Below are 18,909 nucleotides of genomic sequence, written 5' to 3' on the forward strand. Positions count from 1 at the left end.
AAGGACTCGCTCGATAAATCCTCGCCGAGTTGCACGAAGTTTGCAACTTGATTTATGCGCTTTAGCGAGTCCAGCCATGAGGGAGACAACGTGTGTCCCTGAGCTAATGTACGATGTACCTTGAAACCGATACAATGAAAAAGAATGGCATTGTGTATTGAAATAACTCTATTTTCTTTTGTACTTTTTTTGAATTTGAACTTTTTAATTGATAAGCAAGGATAATTGCATTAGGTAGTATGTGGACTACTCTGTAGGGGAAGAAGTGAAGACAGTTATAATATGAAGGTTAATATATACGGTTGCAGTTTTGTGTGATGATTTGAAAGAGATGTGAGAGAACCTTGTTGTCCAAGAATTATCAAGATTCAATGACGATGGCATGTGTGGTGATAGCATATGTGGTGATAGCATATATGGTGATAGCATATGTGGTGATAGTATGTGAAGATAACTATTAGAGGTTGATTCTAGAGATTGTTAGAGTCTTATAGACAGGATTATGGATCATCTTGGACCTCTATGGATAATTTCACCAAAGTCCAAATTAATATAAACGATCATACTCTTACGTAAACGATCATAAACCTATATGAGTACCTCCACATATGAGTACCTTCACATATTAGTACCTTCACATATCAGTACCTCCACACATGAGTACCTGCACATATGGGTATCTTTACACATGAGTACCTGCACATATGGGTATCTTTACACATGAGTACCTGCACATATTAGTACCTCCACATATGAGTACCTTCACATATTAATACCTCCACATATTAGTACCTCCACATATTAGTACCTCCACATATTAGTACCTCCACATATCAGTACCTCTACACATGAGGTCCTCCACATATCAGTACCTCCACACATGAGTATCTCCACATATGAGTACCTCCACATATGAGTACCTCCACATATGAGTACCTCCACATATGAGTACCTCCACATATGAGTACCTCCACATATGAGTACCTCCACATATGAGTACCTTCACATATTAGTACCTCCACATATCAGTACCTCCACACATGAGTACCTCCACATATGGGTACCTTCACAGATGAGTACCTCCACATATTAGTACCTCCACATATTAGTATCTCCACATATGACTACCTCCACATATGACTACCTCCACATACGAGTACCTCCAAATTACCTCCACATTATTAAAACTAAAGATTGCTATACCGTGCCAATAACTAACACCACAGACAAATGTAGGGTAATCGTATTCTCCGAACAAAGTAGCCAGATCAATAATTTCCAATACTGACATACTTACCGTGGCAACTATAGACAGCAGGATATCCACGGGTAGTCGCTTATGAAGCCAGATCCGTGATTGTTTGTATGACCTAGTGTAGTATCGACTTCCAAGGATCCAATATCGTCTCTATCAATTGCTAAGCATCCAAAGATACATCCGTATCGGTTTCTACCGATCCAATGTCTAACCAACCTACATTCACATCCTCGATGCTGAAAGTTGTCCACATCGAACCATGGCGACCCAGTTTCGAGTCATGTGTCGCTATGAGAACTTCTTCTGTGCGGGAAAAAATTACTTCTGTTGCTGTGTGCTTCTCGCGTCGTAATTCTACGCGCTGTATTTCGACGTATTGCAACTCCACGCGCTGTATTTCCATGCGTTGTAATTCCACGCGCTGTACTTCTACGCGTTGTAATTCCACGCGCCGTATTTCCACGCGTCGAAACTCTACGCGCCGTATTTCCACGCGTTGTAATTCCACGCGCCGTATTTCCATGCGCCGTAACTCCACGCGTTGTACTTCCACGCGTCATAACTCCACGCGCCGTATTTCCACGCGTCGGAACTCCACGCGCCGTATTTCCACGCGTTGTAATTCCACGCGCCGTATTTCCATGCGCCGTAACTCCACGCGTTGTACTTCCACGCGTCATAACTCCACGCGCCGTATTTCCACGCGTCGGAACTCCACGCGTCGGAACTCCACGCGCCGTATTTCCACGCGCCGTATTTCCATGCGCCGTAACTCCACGCGTTGTACTTCCACGCGTCATAACTCCACGCGCCGTATTTCCACGCGTCGGAACTCCACGCGCCGTATTTCCACGCGTTGTAATTCCGCGCGCCGTATTTCCATGCGCCGTAACTCCACGCGTCATAACTCCACGCGCCGTATTTCCACGCGTCGGAACTCCACGCGCCGTATTTCCACGCGTTGTAATTCCACGCGCCGTAACTCCACGCGTTGTACTTCCACGCATCATAACTCCACGCGTCGAAACTCCACACGCCGTATTTCCAAGCGCCGAAACTCCACGCGCCGTATTTCCAAGCGCCGAAACTCCACGCGCCGTATTTCCACGCATTGCAACTCCACGCGCTATACTTCCATGCGCTGTAACTCCACGCATTGTACTTCCACGCATCGTAACTCCACGCGCTGAAACTCCAAGCGTCGATAGTCCACGCGCCGAATTTCTAAGCGTCGAAACGCCACGCGCCGTATTTTCACGCGTTGTAATTCCACGCGCCGTAACTCCACGCACTGTACTTCTACGGGTGATACAAAGAATTTCTGAATTTCGCAGATTTGGTATATGATGATTTGAGGGATTTGGGCAATTGGAGAATACTACATGTAGTTCTACTTTCTGATTTGGTATATGGAAATTTTGTGGAGTTTGGGCAATTGGGGGATATAGGTTCATATAGAGAATGTTCTACCAATTTCTGATTTGGCTGATTTGGGTATATGAATATTTTAGCCATTTGGGAAATTGGAGGATATGGTAACATATGTGAATGTAGTTCTACAAATTTCTCACTTTAGCAGATTTGTGTACATGTGTAATGATTGGCTGGAGTTAGGAAACTCATGAAGTTTGATGATACAGGAAATGTAGCTCTGAACATTTGTTCACTTAGCACATATGACACATTTCAATTTGAGGAACTTGAAGATATAGAAAAGTATCAATAGAGTTATAGAATGAACCTACCTTAGATATTTAAACATCCACATGTGTCCTATTACATTTGTCCTATTACATGTGTCCTATCATATGTGTCCTATCACATGTGTCCTATCATATGTGTTCTATTGAGTCCCAAAAGTAACCGAAATTGAAGTGCTCATCAAATCCACATTGCGTCCACCTAGCGATACCCTGCGTAAAATTGCAGTTTGAGCGGTCGAAGAAAGGGCGTTAAATCGCGGATTGTCGCGACTCGTTAAAACAAAGATGTAGAGTGTAACGTGAAATTTCAGATGGTCCCTTTATCCAAGCTGGCAATACAAGCTCCGTGAAGGACCACTCAGAGAAATGAGCGCAGCCGTTGAAAACGGTATGGAGGCCTCGAAGCCACGGGGCGTTTTCTCGAGGGCATTCGCTAAACGGGCGCAGCCCTTCGAGGAAGGTGAGTGTTGCGAGAAACAAATGGTTTCGGGGATTACCACGGTGCACATGGGGCTTTTTTGGTGATTGGTCGTTGCTACTTTTGCCAACCACTGGGACACGCTGGATTGGTGAAACAATTTTCTGCTTCGTTTAACGGCGAATCACCGCCAAACGTTTGCCACGCTAACGTTAAATATTTCTTCTTTACCGTGTAACGTAGATGACCACACTTTTTTTCTCGTTATATGTGGATGTAGACTGTTGTGTAGACTGTTTTATAGAGACTTTATGGACTGGTGTACTGATGTCGACCCATGGGATGGCGTGTGGAGAGGTCGATACATGCTTTGTGTCTTTGTACGAGTTTTACAAGTTTAAAATACAAGTTTCAAATACAAGTTTTAGTGCACTTCTTTTAATACGGACAATAAATATATTTAATACACATGTTTTAATATATACAGTACATACAATTAATACATATTTTAATACACACAATACACATCATTAATACACATGTTATAATTCAAACAATACACATTAGTAACCCACATGTTATTATACCAACAATACACATTAGTAACACACACATGTTTTAATATATATCATACAGCAAACAAGATATGCAGTTTAACCTCTTACCTTACGATTGACTTGCCAGGTGCGTAAGTCAGAACTGATCACAGCTACAGTATTAAAACACAGAAAGAAAGTTGAAATGTCAAGTTTCGTATTCAGCGACTTACCACGCAAGTTATAATTGCACAAACTCCAAATCGAAGCGAGTTCCAAATTCGAGTAAGATTCCTCACGGTTGACGCACTCGTGCGTCACGTGTGGGACATCCTAAGGCAAGAGGCAAACGACAAACAAGCTCGATATCGAACGAAATACAAGTTAAAGCGAGGTATCTACCGATGTCGACCCACGAGTTGGCGCTAGAAGAGGCTGACCCAGGTGTTTGGAAGAGCCACGTCTCCAACTGGTCAGAATAGAAAAATGGACGCCTGGACTCGCGCGTATTTTCGCCGGTAGAACAATTGGCTCTCGCGCGAGCGCACACCGATTAGGCCAAAAACAATGAGAGTCGGCAATCGTCTCGAGAGTGAGAGTGCTACTTGCGTTCGGCAGTTATCGTCGTTATTATTATTTGCCTGTATGTAACGCTGGAAGCGTTCGCGGTGATAGGCTTCTTTTACTTTGGGTCACGCGCCAACTCGTGGGTTGACTGTCCACGTTTTCCTATATTTTATTAACACTGAACTACCAGAGCAATTAACCGTTTTACAAGTTTTATTTTCGAGTAAGATTTAAATTCGAGGAAGGTGCGTCACGGTTGAAGTATAAGTGCGTCGCGGTTGAAGTAAAGGCGCGTTAAGATTGAACTAAAGGTGCGTCGTGACTGAACTGAAGGTGCGTCACGACTGAACTAAAGATGCATTATGATTGAACTGAAGGTGCGTCACAAATGATCTGAAGGTGCGTCAAGATTGGACTAAAGATGCGTCACGATTGAATTAAAGGCGCGTCATGACTGGGCTGAAGATGCATTATGATTGCACTGAAGGTGCGTCACGACTGAACTGAAGATGTGTCATGACTGAACTGAAGGTGCGTCATGACTGAACTGAAGGTGCGTCACGACTGAACTAAAGACGCATTATGATTGAACTGAAGGTGCGTCACGACTGAACTGAAGATGTGTCATGACTGAACTGAAGGTGCGTCAAGATTGGACTAAAGGTGCGTCACGACTGAACTAAAGATGCATTATGATTGAACTGAAGGTACGTCACGATTGAATTAAAGGCGTGTCATGACTGAACTGAAGGTGCGTCACAATTGAACTAAAGGTGCGTCGCGATTGAAGTAAAGTGCATCGCCATTGAAGTAAGAATGTATCATTGTTGAAATAAAAATACGTCACGATTGAAGTAAAGGTGTGTCATGACTGAACTGAAGGTGCGTCACAATTGTACTAAAGGTGCGTCACGATTGAAGTAAAGTGCATCGCCATTGAAGTAAGAATGTATCATTGTTGAAATAAAAATACGTCACGATTGAAGTAAAGGTGTGTCATGACTGAACTGAAGGTGCGTCACAGTTGAACTAAAGATGCGTCACGATTGAAGTAAAGTGCATCGCCATTGAAGTAGGAATGCATCACTGTTGAAATAAAAATGCGTCACGATTGAACTAAAGGTGCGTCACGATTGAAGTAAAGTTGCGTCACGATTGAACTAAAAATAAAATTTCACCACAAAAATGACTAAACTACGATCACCAAACGACGGGGTAGAAATATAGCAAGCAAGTGGTTCGCAGGAGGATTTGTTTCGGGGTGTCGTTTAATGCTCGATAGCCATATGCTCGAAGCAAACGTCGCGGAGCACACGCATCGGGTTACGGTCAGGTATGTGCATTAAGGTACATAAGGGATTCACGTAGATCTGAACGACCCTTCCAGGTGGTATATAGGTCTACGTGCAAACACGCGAGCACGTTAAGTGCGCTTCCAGCACGAGGTCGCTGCGAGACCAGCAGGGAACCGCGAAAGGGTTAGATATATGCCATGCTCCGATATTATGCGCTTGCGTATTCTTTACGATCTTCCTTGCGAAAACACCTGTACAATATTTCGCTACAAATTGCTCTTTGCAGAATTTTCAATATGTAAGAGTGAAAATTATTGAGTGAGAAAGTCAAGATGGAAAGTCAGAAAGTTGTATCGGAAAGTTACGATAGCTTTCGAATAATTTTCCGTTGTTAACGCAGAATTTCCAGGCAAAGAAAATTGGAAAGTTCGTTAACCAAGCAATCGCCAGGGTTTGCTTACTACCACGTTATAATTGCGCGAATTTGAAAATTAATTAAGTCAGAATGTTAGAGGCACGGGACGTTGAACGAATTTCTTATCTCGTCGCTTAATTACTGGCGCAACGAACTTCTTGATGAAAGGATGTTACACTCGAGCCGAAAGTGCGAGCAGGATCAGCTTAATGCAATTACTTTGTGAATTATTTGTTTCGTGGCGCGGGGAAATGAAATGAAATTAGCGAGAACGAGACTGGATTTTCTCGCCGGGGCTAACTTATAGAAAAATAAACGCAACTGCGTTAACAAACAGATTAGTACGCGAATAATTATCTCGAGTGAAATTTCTTCGCCAGACTACTTTGACTGCAAACATTCTTCTCTATGTTCTTCTTGAAGAGCATTTCTTAAATGCATTTCTAAAATGTAACTAAAAAGTGTCTATTGTTGGACATTTACTTATTTGAACATGGGTAAACTGGTTGGAATGTGAAGGAAGATTAATGTTGCCTTGTCAGCCACATGCAGATGACGTTTCAATTTTCTTGTAAATCTGTTATAATATGTTGTTAAGAATTTGTTCGTGTATGTGATTAAAAGTAATACTATTAACTACTTCATATTTTGGATAATAGTTGTAATAAAATATTGTGTAAATATTTAGTAAAATTTGTAAAGAACAAAACTACTATCTGATCAAATTTTCAAACCCATCACTACATCAGTAAACTTGCCAAGGAATAAAAAATACAGTAAACAACAAACATAGTTGAAGACTTAAAATTTTGTATAATAAACCTAATAAAATAGTGTGCAAATATTTAGTAAAATTTGTAAAGAACAAAACTACTACCTGATCAAATTTTCAAACCCATCACTACATCAGTAAACTTGTCAGAGAATAAAAAATACAGTAAACAACAAACATAGTTGGAGACTTAAAATTTTGTATAACAAACCTAATAAAATAGTGTGTAAATATTTAGTAAAATTTGTAAAGAAGAAAACTACTATCTGATCAAATTTTCAAACCCATCACTACATCAGTAAACTTGTCAGAGAATAAAAAATACAGTAAACAACAAACATAGTTGGAGACTTAAAATTTTGTATAACAAACCTAATAAAATAGTGTGTAAATATTTAGTAAAATTTGTAAAGAACAAAACTACTACCTGTTCAAATTTTCAAACCCATCACTACATCCCTAAATTTGCCAAATAATAAAAAACACAGTAAACAAGATCAGTCCAGGAGTTAAAATTCTGTACAATGAACCCAATAAAATAGTACACAAATATTTACTAAAATTTCTAAAGAACAAACCTACTACCTGATCAAATTTTCAAACCCATCACTACATCCCTAAACTTGCCAAAAAATAAAGCACACAATAAACAACACCAATCCAAGAGTTAAAATTCTGCACAATAAACCAAATAAAACAGTACACAAATATTTACCAAAATTTCTAAAGAACAAACCTACCTGAACAAATATTCAAACCCATCACTACATCCCTACCTTGTCATACCTTAAAACATGAATTAACAGCAGTATCATTTAAATAGCAAGATTCTGTGTCCTCCCTAGGTGTACGTCAGTATGTCGTAGATGTAAGCATACTCGAAAGTCCAACGCGATATGTCGTGATGAGGATGCTAAGGGATGGCGTGCTCGAGTCTGATCCACGACAGAAACGAGCTTCCCTCACGAACTTGTCGATAACAGTTTGCCACCCTTTGGCTCTTTCCACCTTCGTGTCACGAGCACCATACTTTGAGAATTCAATTATCCCGTCGCAGATGAACGAGTCAAGAGACAGCCATGTTGCTGCTTGCAGTGGAGACAATGTCTTACAGCGTCTTCTTGAAGGATGCGAAATGGAAATAGGAAATTTACTATTTTATTTCGGATGTTTCTTTACGGTGCTCTTTCAGAATCTTTTCGATACATTTTATTATATTATTTTCTTTTATTGTACTATTGTAGTATTTTATTGCTAATTTATAATATAGCATTATAGTATTTTATTGTTAATTTATAATATACTCTACTAGTATATTATATATTTAATTTTGCAAACTTAATATTTGGAATTTAGCATAACGTTGCAGTAGCGTCACTATTAACTAGTAGTCACTATAGCGTCATTGATGTAACTAAAATGTAAAAAATTTGTGAGTGGTGGTGGAAACTTGAGAATTTATGTTTGGATATGGGGCTTAAACTTGTAAAAAATTACAGTGATTTTATAATAACTTTGAATGAACCTTGATCTGTTACAGCCCTCACTACCTTAAATCGTTTGAACAAAGAAGGAGAAGCACTTGCCCTTCAGGATGACCTCACAACGCACCCCACCTTGGCTTTGATGCGACGCATCCTTGCAGATGCACAGGTCAGTCAAATTGTCATTAAATAATATAGTTAATAATTTTAATATACGGGGTGTCTCACAATTATGTAATTCCACGCGTTGTTATTCTACGCGTCGTATTTCCACGCATTGCAATTCCATGCGCTGCACTTTCACGCGCCGTATTTTCAAGCGTCGAAATTCCACGCGCCGTATTTCCACGCGTTGTACTTCCACGCGTCGTAACTCCACGCACCGTATTTTCAAGCGTCGAAATTCCACGCGCCGTATTTCCACGCGTTGTACTTCCACGCGTCGTAACTCCACGCACCGTATTTTCAAGCGTCGAAATTCCACGCGCCGTATTTCCACGCGTTCTACTTCCACGCGTCGTAACTCCACGCACCGTATTTTCAAGTGTCGAAATTCCACGCGCCGTATTTCCACGCATTGCAACTCCACGCGCTGTATTTCCATGCGCCGTAACTCCACGCGTCGCAACTCCACGCGTCGAAATTCCACGCGCTGTATTTCCAAACGTCGAAACTCCACGCGCCGTATTTCCACGCGTCGAAACTCCACGCGCTTTATTTCCAAACGTCGAAACTCCACGCGCCGTATTTCCACGTGTCGAAACTCCACGCGCTGTATTTCCAAACGTCGAAACTCCACGCGCCGTAACTCCACGCGCCGTATTTCCACGCGTCGTAACTCTACGCGCCGTATTTCCAAGCGTCGAAACTCCACGCGCCGTATTTCCACGCATTGCAAACTCCACGCACTGTACTTCCATGCGTCGTAACTCCATGCGCCGTATTTCCACGCATTGCAAACTCCACGCACTGTACTTCCACGCGTCGTAACTCCATGTGCCGTATTTCCAAGCGTCGAAACTCCACGCGCCGTATTTTCACGCTCCGCGTTTTTCCTTAATAATTCAAAACCGAAGCTTCCTACCCCATTTCTGCAAAGGGAAATCCTGTTCAGAATCTCGTCAGCTACAATTTCAAAGATCTACACTAAATGTGAGACACCCTTTATACACAACCGAATTAATTCTGAATTAACCTAGAATATATCTGTATTAAATACATAATAATATATTATCAGAATAATAAAAAAATTTCCTTATCAATTTTATTTAACAACGATAATTCAAGAGACGATAGAATAAAGAAATAAGAGAATAATGAAATAACGAAAAACCATTATAGCGAACGCGATCGATTAAAGAACGAATTAAAAGCTTCGACGGAGCGTTTTATAATTAAAGTTTAATGTTTCGTGTTGATGCATGCAATCAGTCCGAAGCGCATTGAAATTTTCTTTGTTAAACACTGATGATCGCGAACGGCTCTGCGGCGGATCATTTATTCACGATTTTCGCGATTTCGTTTTAAAACGTTTTAATTACGAATTCATAATTGCATGCGACGCGCAAATATCATTTATTGATTCGTTTAATTAGAAGCACGTAGCATTGTTCGGACGTTTCTTTCGTTTTTATTGAAATCGCCGGATATTAATCATGGGATGTTATTAAATATAATATCGACGATAAAATTTCATTTTCGATGGGAAAAGGGATGGGGAGACGTGTTTGTACAAATTCTTTGCTGGGGAATGTTTGCAAAGACTGAGTTTTATTTAACAGCATATTTATAATAAACCTTGATTTTCAAATAAAAAAAAAACAAGTTAAAATTGAATGAAGATCATAATTTGTGTATAAGTTTTTACGTTAATGAATGTTAGTGAAGATTTTTAAAAATCACAAAAGTTTATTGAATATATAATATCAATAACAAAACTTGATTTTCAAATAAAAATTTTAAGTTAAAGAGAACTGGAATGAACATCAAAGTTTTTGTATATTTTTTTCTGTTTCACGTTAAAGGATGTTAATGAAGATTTATACAAGTTACATAATTTTATTGAATATATGATATCAATAACAAAACTTGATTTCAAATAAAAATTTTAAGTTAAAGAGAACTGGAATGAACATCAAAGTTTTTGTATATTTTTTTCTGTTTCACGTTAAAGGATGTTAATGAAGATTTATACAAGTTACATAATTTTATTGAATATATGATATCAATAACAAGATTTGTTTTTCAAGTAAAAGTTCAAAGTTGAAAATGAACATCAAAGTCCTCCTACATTTTTTAAAAATAATTTTCACATTAAAGAACCTTAGTGAACATTAAATACAAACTAGAAAATGTTACTAAATATAAAATATCAGTAAGAAAACTTGATTTTAAAAATTAAAAAGAACTTGAATGAACATCAAATATTTTGTACAAATTTTCAGATGAAAAAATACTAACAAATTGATAGAGACGTTAAAAATTAATTATTTTTAATGAACACAGTTTTAATGTACAATTAGGTGGATCATTTTTTTGATATCACAAAAGAAAGTTGAAGGAATTTTTCATTTCTTTCAAAGTTTCGTTCGTCTGATCGTGAAGTAGTATGAGTCAATAACTGGTCAGACATCGGCGTTTCGACAAACGTACTCTTTACTACTGGCCCTGTTTCCTGAAATCCTTTATTTCTGCTTTTGCTAAAGCAACGATTCCTTTGTTCTCCGATCGCGCTTGCACAAAAACCGTGCCGTTTCTTCAAAATTAACAGAACGATGTGTTCAAACGGAGAATGAGGACAACGAAAATTGTGCGCCGATACGCATTCTCTAGCTTTGCGTTTATCTGCAAAATGATCGATAGTGCGTTCAGGATATTTTAATGGGAAGAATGGAGATGGATGAAAGAATGAATTTTTTAATGACAGTTTTAATTTTCTCAAGTTTAATTTTTCCAATTTTAGTTTTTCTAATTTTCACTTTTCCCAATTTTCAATTTTTCCAGTTTGCACTCTTCCCAATTTTCACTTTTCCTAATTTCTACTTTTCTCAATTTTCACTTTTCCCAATTTCCACTTTTCTCAATTTTCACTTTTCCCAATTTCCACTTTTCCTAATTTCCACTTTTCTCAATTTTCACTTTGCCCAATTTCTACTTTTCTCAATTTACACTTTTCTCAATTTTCACTTTTCTCTATTTACACTCTTCCCAACTTCCACTTTTCCTAATTTCCACTTTTCCCAATTTCCACTTTTCCCAATTTCCACTTTTCCCAATTCCCACTTTCCCCAATTTCCAAATTCCTAAATTCCTAAATTACCGATCTCCCAAGTGTCGAAATTTGCAAATTACCGAATCCCTAAAAATCCAAATTTCCACCCTCTCCAATCCCGAAATTCCCAATTCCCAAGTTCCCAATTTTCCAAATTACCGATCTCCCAAGTGTCTAAATTTGCAAACTACCGAATCCCTAAAAGTCCAAATTTCCATCCTCCCCAATTCCCAAATCCCCCAATTCCCAAGTTCCCAATTTCTCAAATTACCGATCTCCCAAGCGTCCAAATTTGCAAACTACCGAATCCCTAAAAATCCAAATTCCTACCCTCCCCAATTCCCAAATCACCACATTCCTCCCCTCAAAACCCCCAAATTTCTTCCCCCACCCAACCACAACTCTCCCCCAAATTTCCCTCGAAACCCCCAACTTGCACCCCACGACCTCTCCCCTCACCACCATCATTCAATATTAAAACCCTCTTCAAAATTCACTGAACCCCTCTCCCAAAATTGCAACCCACCAAAATTTAAATATTCAACGCTCGCACAAATAACCATTCCCTCATTCATCCATTCCCTCGCACCCATCGAGTCATGAAAAATGCTGTTTACATTGTTGTTTAGAGGCAGAATATCTGCATAGTGATTCATAGCAATTCGCTAGAAGCGAAAGGGGGCAAATGAAAAATGCAAAATCAGGAGACGCTCGTACGTCTCTTCCGCTCGTTTTACCCTCTTTTCAGTCTCCTTTTTTTTTTCAACGATACCATGGCGTATGGTGTGTTTGTCGAGCTGCTAAGTGGTACCCTGCTACGTCTCCCGCTGGATCCTCTTCCCTTTTCTTCCCTTCGAATCCCTTTTTCATTCGCCGCAGACTCCGCATTCTTCATTCATGCTTCTTTTACGGACGCGTGTATGTGTGTTTAACCCTGTCGCGAGATGGAATTTGTTTTATATTAATTTGGTCTTGAAGAGAATTTGTTTAATAATTTTTAAAGGACTGTTATACTGACATTTGGTACATTGCATTAGATGGTATATTGGATTCAATGAGTGTAAGTTTTATTTTTTTTTTGTTATGAGAGAATATATTAAGGGACATATGAAGATTATGAGAGGACGTATGAAAAGGATTATAGTGCTGTCATAGTGTAGCTATAATAGTAATTACTGTTACTATTGATCTTATTAATATTTATTAATGCTATTAAATTATTTAGGTAGTTACTGTCATAGCAAAGTAATAACTGATTAATGAGTAATTTTTTAGTAAATCATTTTTTAGTCATTCTTCATTAGCTAGTAATAGACCTAATAATAATTGAGTAGTATAATGAGATAATAACTGTTGTTATAGTACTGTAATAGTGCGTCACAGGTGATGTATCTAATCTGCTAGAATTGCATTGCGTTGTGTTCTTCATGAGATGAAATTGCTAAGAGTAGTATTCGCTACGCGTTGAAATTGATGCGAGTCGAATTCCCAACGCGTTGAAATTGATACGAGTAGTATTCTCCACGCGCTGAAATTGATACGAGTAGTATTCTCCACGCGTTGAAATTGATACGAGTCGAATTTCCAACGCGTTGAAATTGATACGAGTAGTATTTGCCACGCGTTGAAATTGATACGAGTAGTATTCTCCACGCGTTGAAATTAATACGAGTAGTATTCTACACGCGTTGAAATTGATACGAGTAGTATTTGCCACGCGTTGAAATTGATACGAGTAGTATTCTCCACGCGTTGAAATTGATACGAGTAGTATTCTCCACGCGTTGAAATTGATACGAGTAGTGTTCTCCACGCGTTGAAATTGATACGAGTAGTATTTACCACGCGTTGAAATTGATACGAGTAGTATTCTCCACGCGTTGAAATTGATACGAGTAGTATTTTCCACGCGTTGAAATTGATACGAGTAGTATTTGCCACGCGTTGAAATTGATACGAGTCGAATTTCCAACGCGTTGAAATCGATACGAGTAGTATTTACCACGCGTTGAAATTGATACGAGTAGTATTTACCACGCATTGAAATTGATACCAATACTATTTACCACGCATTGAAATTGACACAAGTTCTATTCTCCACGCGTTGAAATTACTCCACGCTGTATTTTCCACATGTACTATTTGTCTACCTATATTTTCCACGTATTCTATTCATCACACACAAAAATTGCTACGCACTGTATTTGTCACTAATTAAAATTACCACACACTACATTTGTCCCCCAACAAATTTACTACGCCCTCACTATATTTGTCCTTATTCAAAATTGCTACTCTGTATTTGTCCCTCATCAAGTTACCTATAGCTCGCACCTGTCGCTCATCAGAATTGCTACACATTACACCTGTCCCTCATCAAACTTGCTGCACGTTGTCTCATCACACCCTGCATTTACAACGTAACCTTCTCCCACAATTACATTATTCATCATCTGCTCAATACTGTACATTCATAACTACACTATCATCATATTTACTTCTATCGTCACTCCTTAAATAAACATTACCCTCAAATACATTTACACTCTGATCAGATCAGTCTGATCATTCACGGTCTTTTCTACTTAACCGTTGCAAGTTATGAAAAGAAGTTCCGTTCTTTCTCTACATCGGTTTAGGTGGAACATACATGTCCATCCGTTTGTCGGTTCTCTGTTCTGAAACACAGGACGAATGGATCCGAAGCGGCCAGTGATGGATGACATTTTCTTTCGTGCGACAGAGAATCGTATTGGATATACGTTTTGTATACGGGGCTTAGCTGGGGGGAGTTAATCCATTACCGGTGGTGTTAAGGCACGCATAATACTCGTCCATCGCGTGAATTCACGTGCGTGAAATAAAAACGACGTTATAAACGGGACTCGTACGATTTTCTGTAGCTGCTTGATTCATGGTGTAATTTTAAGAACGCTAATTTGATAGATTTATTAGTTACTTATTTTGTTATTTAAATAATGAGTGTAGCCCGCACTGATTTCCACGCGCGGGAAATTCAACACGTAGCGAGTTCTGTACTTTACAAATATTACTCTGAGCAATTTCAACGCATGGGAAATACAATTCGTGGCAATTTCAACGCGTTGGAAAGTCAAGTCGTATCAATTTCAACGCGTTGGGAATTTGAGTCGTATTAATTTCAACGCGTTGGAAATTCGACTCGTATCAATTTCAACGCGTTGGAAATTCGACTCGTATCAATTACAGCGCGTGGCAAATACTACTCGTTTCAATTTCAACGCGTGGCAAATACTACTCGTATCAATTTCAACGCGTTGGGAATTCGAGTCGTATCAATTTCAACGCGTTGGAAATTCGACGCGTATCGATTTCAACGAGTGACAAATTCTACTCGTATCAATTTCAATGCGTTGGAAATTCAATTCGTATCAATTACAACGTGTTAGAAATTCGACAAGTATCAATTTCAACGCGTCGCAAAGTCATTAACACAGTTTTGAACAGTGTTAAAGATTTTTGTTAAATAATACTTGAAATAATATTTGATTTGCTTTGCACAAATCAAATTAAAACAGTGCAATACCACTTCTTGCATCTTTATTTCCACAGAATGCAATTTCTCCGTGTCACAAATACAATGTACAAAACAGTCATTCACCCACTTCGTCCCAACATTAATCACTCACATAGAGTGACTATTTTAACTCCTCACTCCCACAATAAATTAAAGTCTCATTTCACTCTCATAAATCGGTAAATAATCGACGATAAAAAATTGAATAGAAGGTTTAACATTGAACCTAAAACCCGTTGAAAAGCGTTAATTTATTCAATTAGTTCGCCGCTGTCGCGTTAATTAACCCGAATCGCTTTATCATTCATTTTTTTTTCCGTTCGAGGTTATAATAACGTTACACGTTATAACGCCGGTACGTATCTTGCAAAAAGCGAACGGGGACTGGAAGGCACAAAATACGGTGACAAGATTAATTTAAATTAAAATTCGTGAAACGTCATGGGGTCGTACTCGTGAAATCTACTCGGTGCTCGTCGACGTGCCGAGTGCTCTGGTAATTAAATTTACATTCCTTTATTTTTCCAACGGTGAAGCGAACTGAATCAGGCCACGGAGGTAGGTAAAAAAAGTGGGAAAAAAAACACGCACCGCTACGAGTTCTCGCGAATTGCTACACGGATGCTGGAGCCGAGATTACGTTTTTCTAATTGTGTTCTGATAATCAATTACACTAATTAGTGCAGTAACGGCCTTACGGGGGTTCAAACTCCAATTGCACGTACTTGTAACACTTTTTCGATCGCGGAACTAGAATGCAATTTGCGAATTTTTTTACCTGGCGTTATTTTAGAGGAATTGCTATTCAGCTTAATACGAAGTAAATATTTTTTAATTAAATATGTAGTGTGTGTTCTTTGATAAAATGTTGTAGAATCCTATTGATCTATTTGAAAATTGTAGACGTTCAAAATGAACAACAGACGTATATTCTGCGCGGCGATATAACGCGTGGAAAATCAGTGCGTGGCGATATAACGCGTGGAAGTGCAACTCGTGGAAAATCAGTGCGCGGCGATATAATGCATGGAAGTCCAACTCGTGGAAAATCAGCGCGTGGCAATATAACGCGAGGGAACTCAACGCGTCGAAAATCAGTGCGTGGCGATATAACGCGTGGAAATCCAACGCGTGGAAAATCAGCGCGTGGCAATATAACGCGAGGGAACTCAACGCGTCGAAAATCAGTGCGTGGCGATATAACGCGAGGGAACTCAACGCGTTGAAAATCAGTGCGTGGCGATATAACGCGAGGCAACTCAATGCGTGAAAACTCAGTGCGTGGCGATATAACGCGTGGAAATCCAACGCGTGGAAAATCAGTGCGTGGCGATATAACGCGAGGGAACTCAACGCGTCGAAAATCAGTGCGTGGCGATATAACGCGAGGGAACTCAATGCGTGAAAACTCAGTGCGTGGCGATATAACGCGTGGAAATCCAACGCGTGGAAAATCAGTGCGTGGCAATATAACGCGAGGGAACTCAATGCGTGAAAAATCAGTGCGTGGCGATATAACGCGTGGAAATCCAACACGTGGAAACTCAGCGCGTGGCAATATAACGCGAGGGAACTCAACTCAATATGGATCTATACTATGAACATCAGATCTTCTAACAATTCTGGTAGCATTTTTACGACAGATATTCCTGTACGTTTTATTTGCGTTAAACAAACACGAGCTGTGTACCGCGTGAAAAATACTGCTCGTGACACGCTCTGTTTAAATATGTTGTGCATTTTTATTGAACCTTCAACAAAATCGACACACATCATTTTACAAAACTTGTTGAACAATTCTGAAATAAAAAATTTAGAAAGTAGAAAAGAGAATGTTAAATTTTCCAAAAAGTTTGAACAGTAACACCTTGAATTTTATCCAAAGTCGCAGTGGTGCAGAAGATTCGGTTTCGTGTAATTTATCTCTGCTCTCGAGATTATTTCCCTTGAACGTTCCTGTAAGCCGAGTCGCGGCAGCAAATAGCTTTTCTACTCTTTATCGAAGCCGAAAGTTCGCGACCTCTTCTGGAAAGCTTCCATCGCAGAACGCGTGTTTCTATTTGCATTTGAAACGTGGACCTCGCTACTTTGCCGGTCCAAAGGAGAAACAGCGAACTGCTCGTTTAATGGTGTGCATGATCCGCGAGAAAATTAAACTTTCTGGCTCACTTGCTCGCGAACTGCTCTTCGTTTCATTTCTACCTTTTTTACTTTTAATGTTTTCCGACCAGTTTAATTGCGCGACAACCTCGTTGGATCGTACTTGATGCACTTTTGCATTCTTTATCGTTGACTTTGAACTTTTTATTTATTTCGTAATACCCTTGGGACATCGAGTCGTGACATCAAGGTTAAAATGTAATAAAACTTGTATTTACTCTACAATTTTTTAATTCCATTTATACGCTTAAAGAGGTACAATTTATACACTTAAAGAACGCTGAAACAAATATCTGATATTTTAAAAGGTGCCGTAATGGACATAGGAGTGCAAAAGGTTAATCTTACGATTCATTTGTCAGGTGTGTCAGTCAGAACTGATCACAGTTACAGTATTAAAACACAGAAAGAGAGTTGAAATGTCATGCTCCGTATTCAGCAATTGACCCGGTACATTATAATTGCACAAACTCCAAATCGAAGCACGTTCAAAATTCGAGTAAGATTCCTCACGGTTGACGCACTCGTGCGTCACGTGTGGGACATCCTAAGGCAAGAGGCGAACGACGAACAAGCTCGATATCGAACGAAATACAAGTTAAAGCGAGGTAACTACCGATGTCGACCCACGAGTTGCCGCTAGAAGAGGCTGACCCAGGTGTTTCGAAGAGCCACGGCTCCAACTGGTCAGAATAGAAAAATGGACGCCTGGACTCGCGCGTATTTTCGCCGGTAGAACAATTGACTCTCGCGCGAGCGCACACCGATTAGGCCAAAAACAATGAGAGTCGGCAAACGTCTCGAGAGTGAGAGTGCTACTTGCGTTCGGCAGTTATCGTCGTTATTATTATTTGCCTTTATGTAACGCTGGAAGTGTTCGCGGTGATAGGCTTCTTTTACTTTGGGTCACGCGCCAACTCGTGGGTTGACTGTCCACGTTTTCCTATATTTTATTAACACTGAACTACCAGAGCAATTAACCGTTTTACAAGTTTTATTTTCGAGTAAGATTTAAATTCGAGGAAGGTGCGTCACGGTTGAAGTATAAGTGCGTCGCGGTTGAAGTAAAGGTGCGTTAAAATTGAACTAAAGGTGCGTCATGACTGAACTGAAGGTGCGTCACGACTGAACTAAAGATGCATTATGATTGAACTGAAGGTGCGTCACGAATGATCTGAAGGTGCGTCAAGATTGGACTAAAGATGCGTCACGATTGAATTAAAGGCGCGTCATGACTGGGCTGAAGGTGCGTCACAGTTGAACTAAAGGTGCGTCACAATTAAAGTAATGTAAATTGCGATTGAAGTAAGAATGCGTCATGGATGAAATAAAAGTGCGTCACAATCAAACTAAATATGCGTCATGACTGAACTGAAGGTGCGTCATGACTAAACTGAAGATGCGTCACGACTGAACTAAAGGTGCGTCAAGATTGGACTAAAGGTGTGTCATGACTGAACTGAAGATGCGTCAC

At 39.6% G+C, this 18,909-nt stretch overlaps 1 protein-coding gene across 21 annotated transcripts in view; it reads left to right on the forward strand.

Annotated features, from left to right (window-relative positions):
* Liprin-gamma (liprin protein kazrin) overlaps nucleotides 1–18,909 on the forward strand; it is a 142,087-nt gene that overhangs the window by 78,913 nt on the left and 44,265 nt on the right. For 18 of the 21 annotated variants that reach the window (XM_076534502.1, XM_076534488.1, XM_076534494.1 and 15 more), the window contains 2 exons: nucleotides 3,273–3,421; nucleotides 8,505–8,617. In XM_076534502.1, the coding sequence (XP_076390617.1) occupies nucleotides 3,273–3,421; nucleotides 8,505–8,617 (262 nt within the window). The remainder of the gene's footprint in view (nucleotides 1–3,272; nucleotides 3,422–8,504; nucleotides 8,618–18,909) is intronic. The other 3 variants (XM_076534509.1, XM_076534505.1, XM_076534507.1) reach the window with 1 other exon arrangement.

Source organism: Megachile rotundata, chromosome 8 (genome assembly GCF_050947335.1).
Source record: "Megachile rotundata isolate GNS110a chromosome 8, iyMegRotu1, whole genome shotgun sequence".
Lineage (NCBI taxonomy): Eukaryota > Metazoa > Arthropoda > Insecta > Hymenoptera > Megachilidae > Megachile > Megachile rotundata.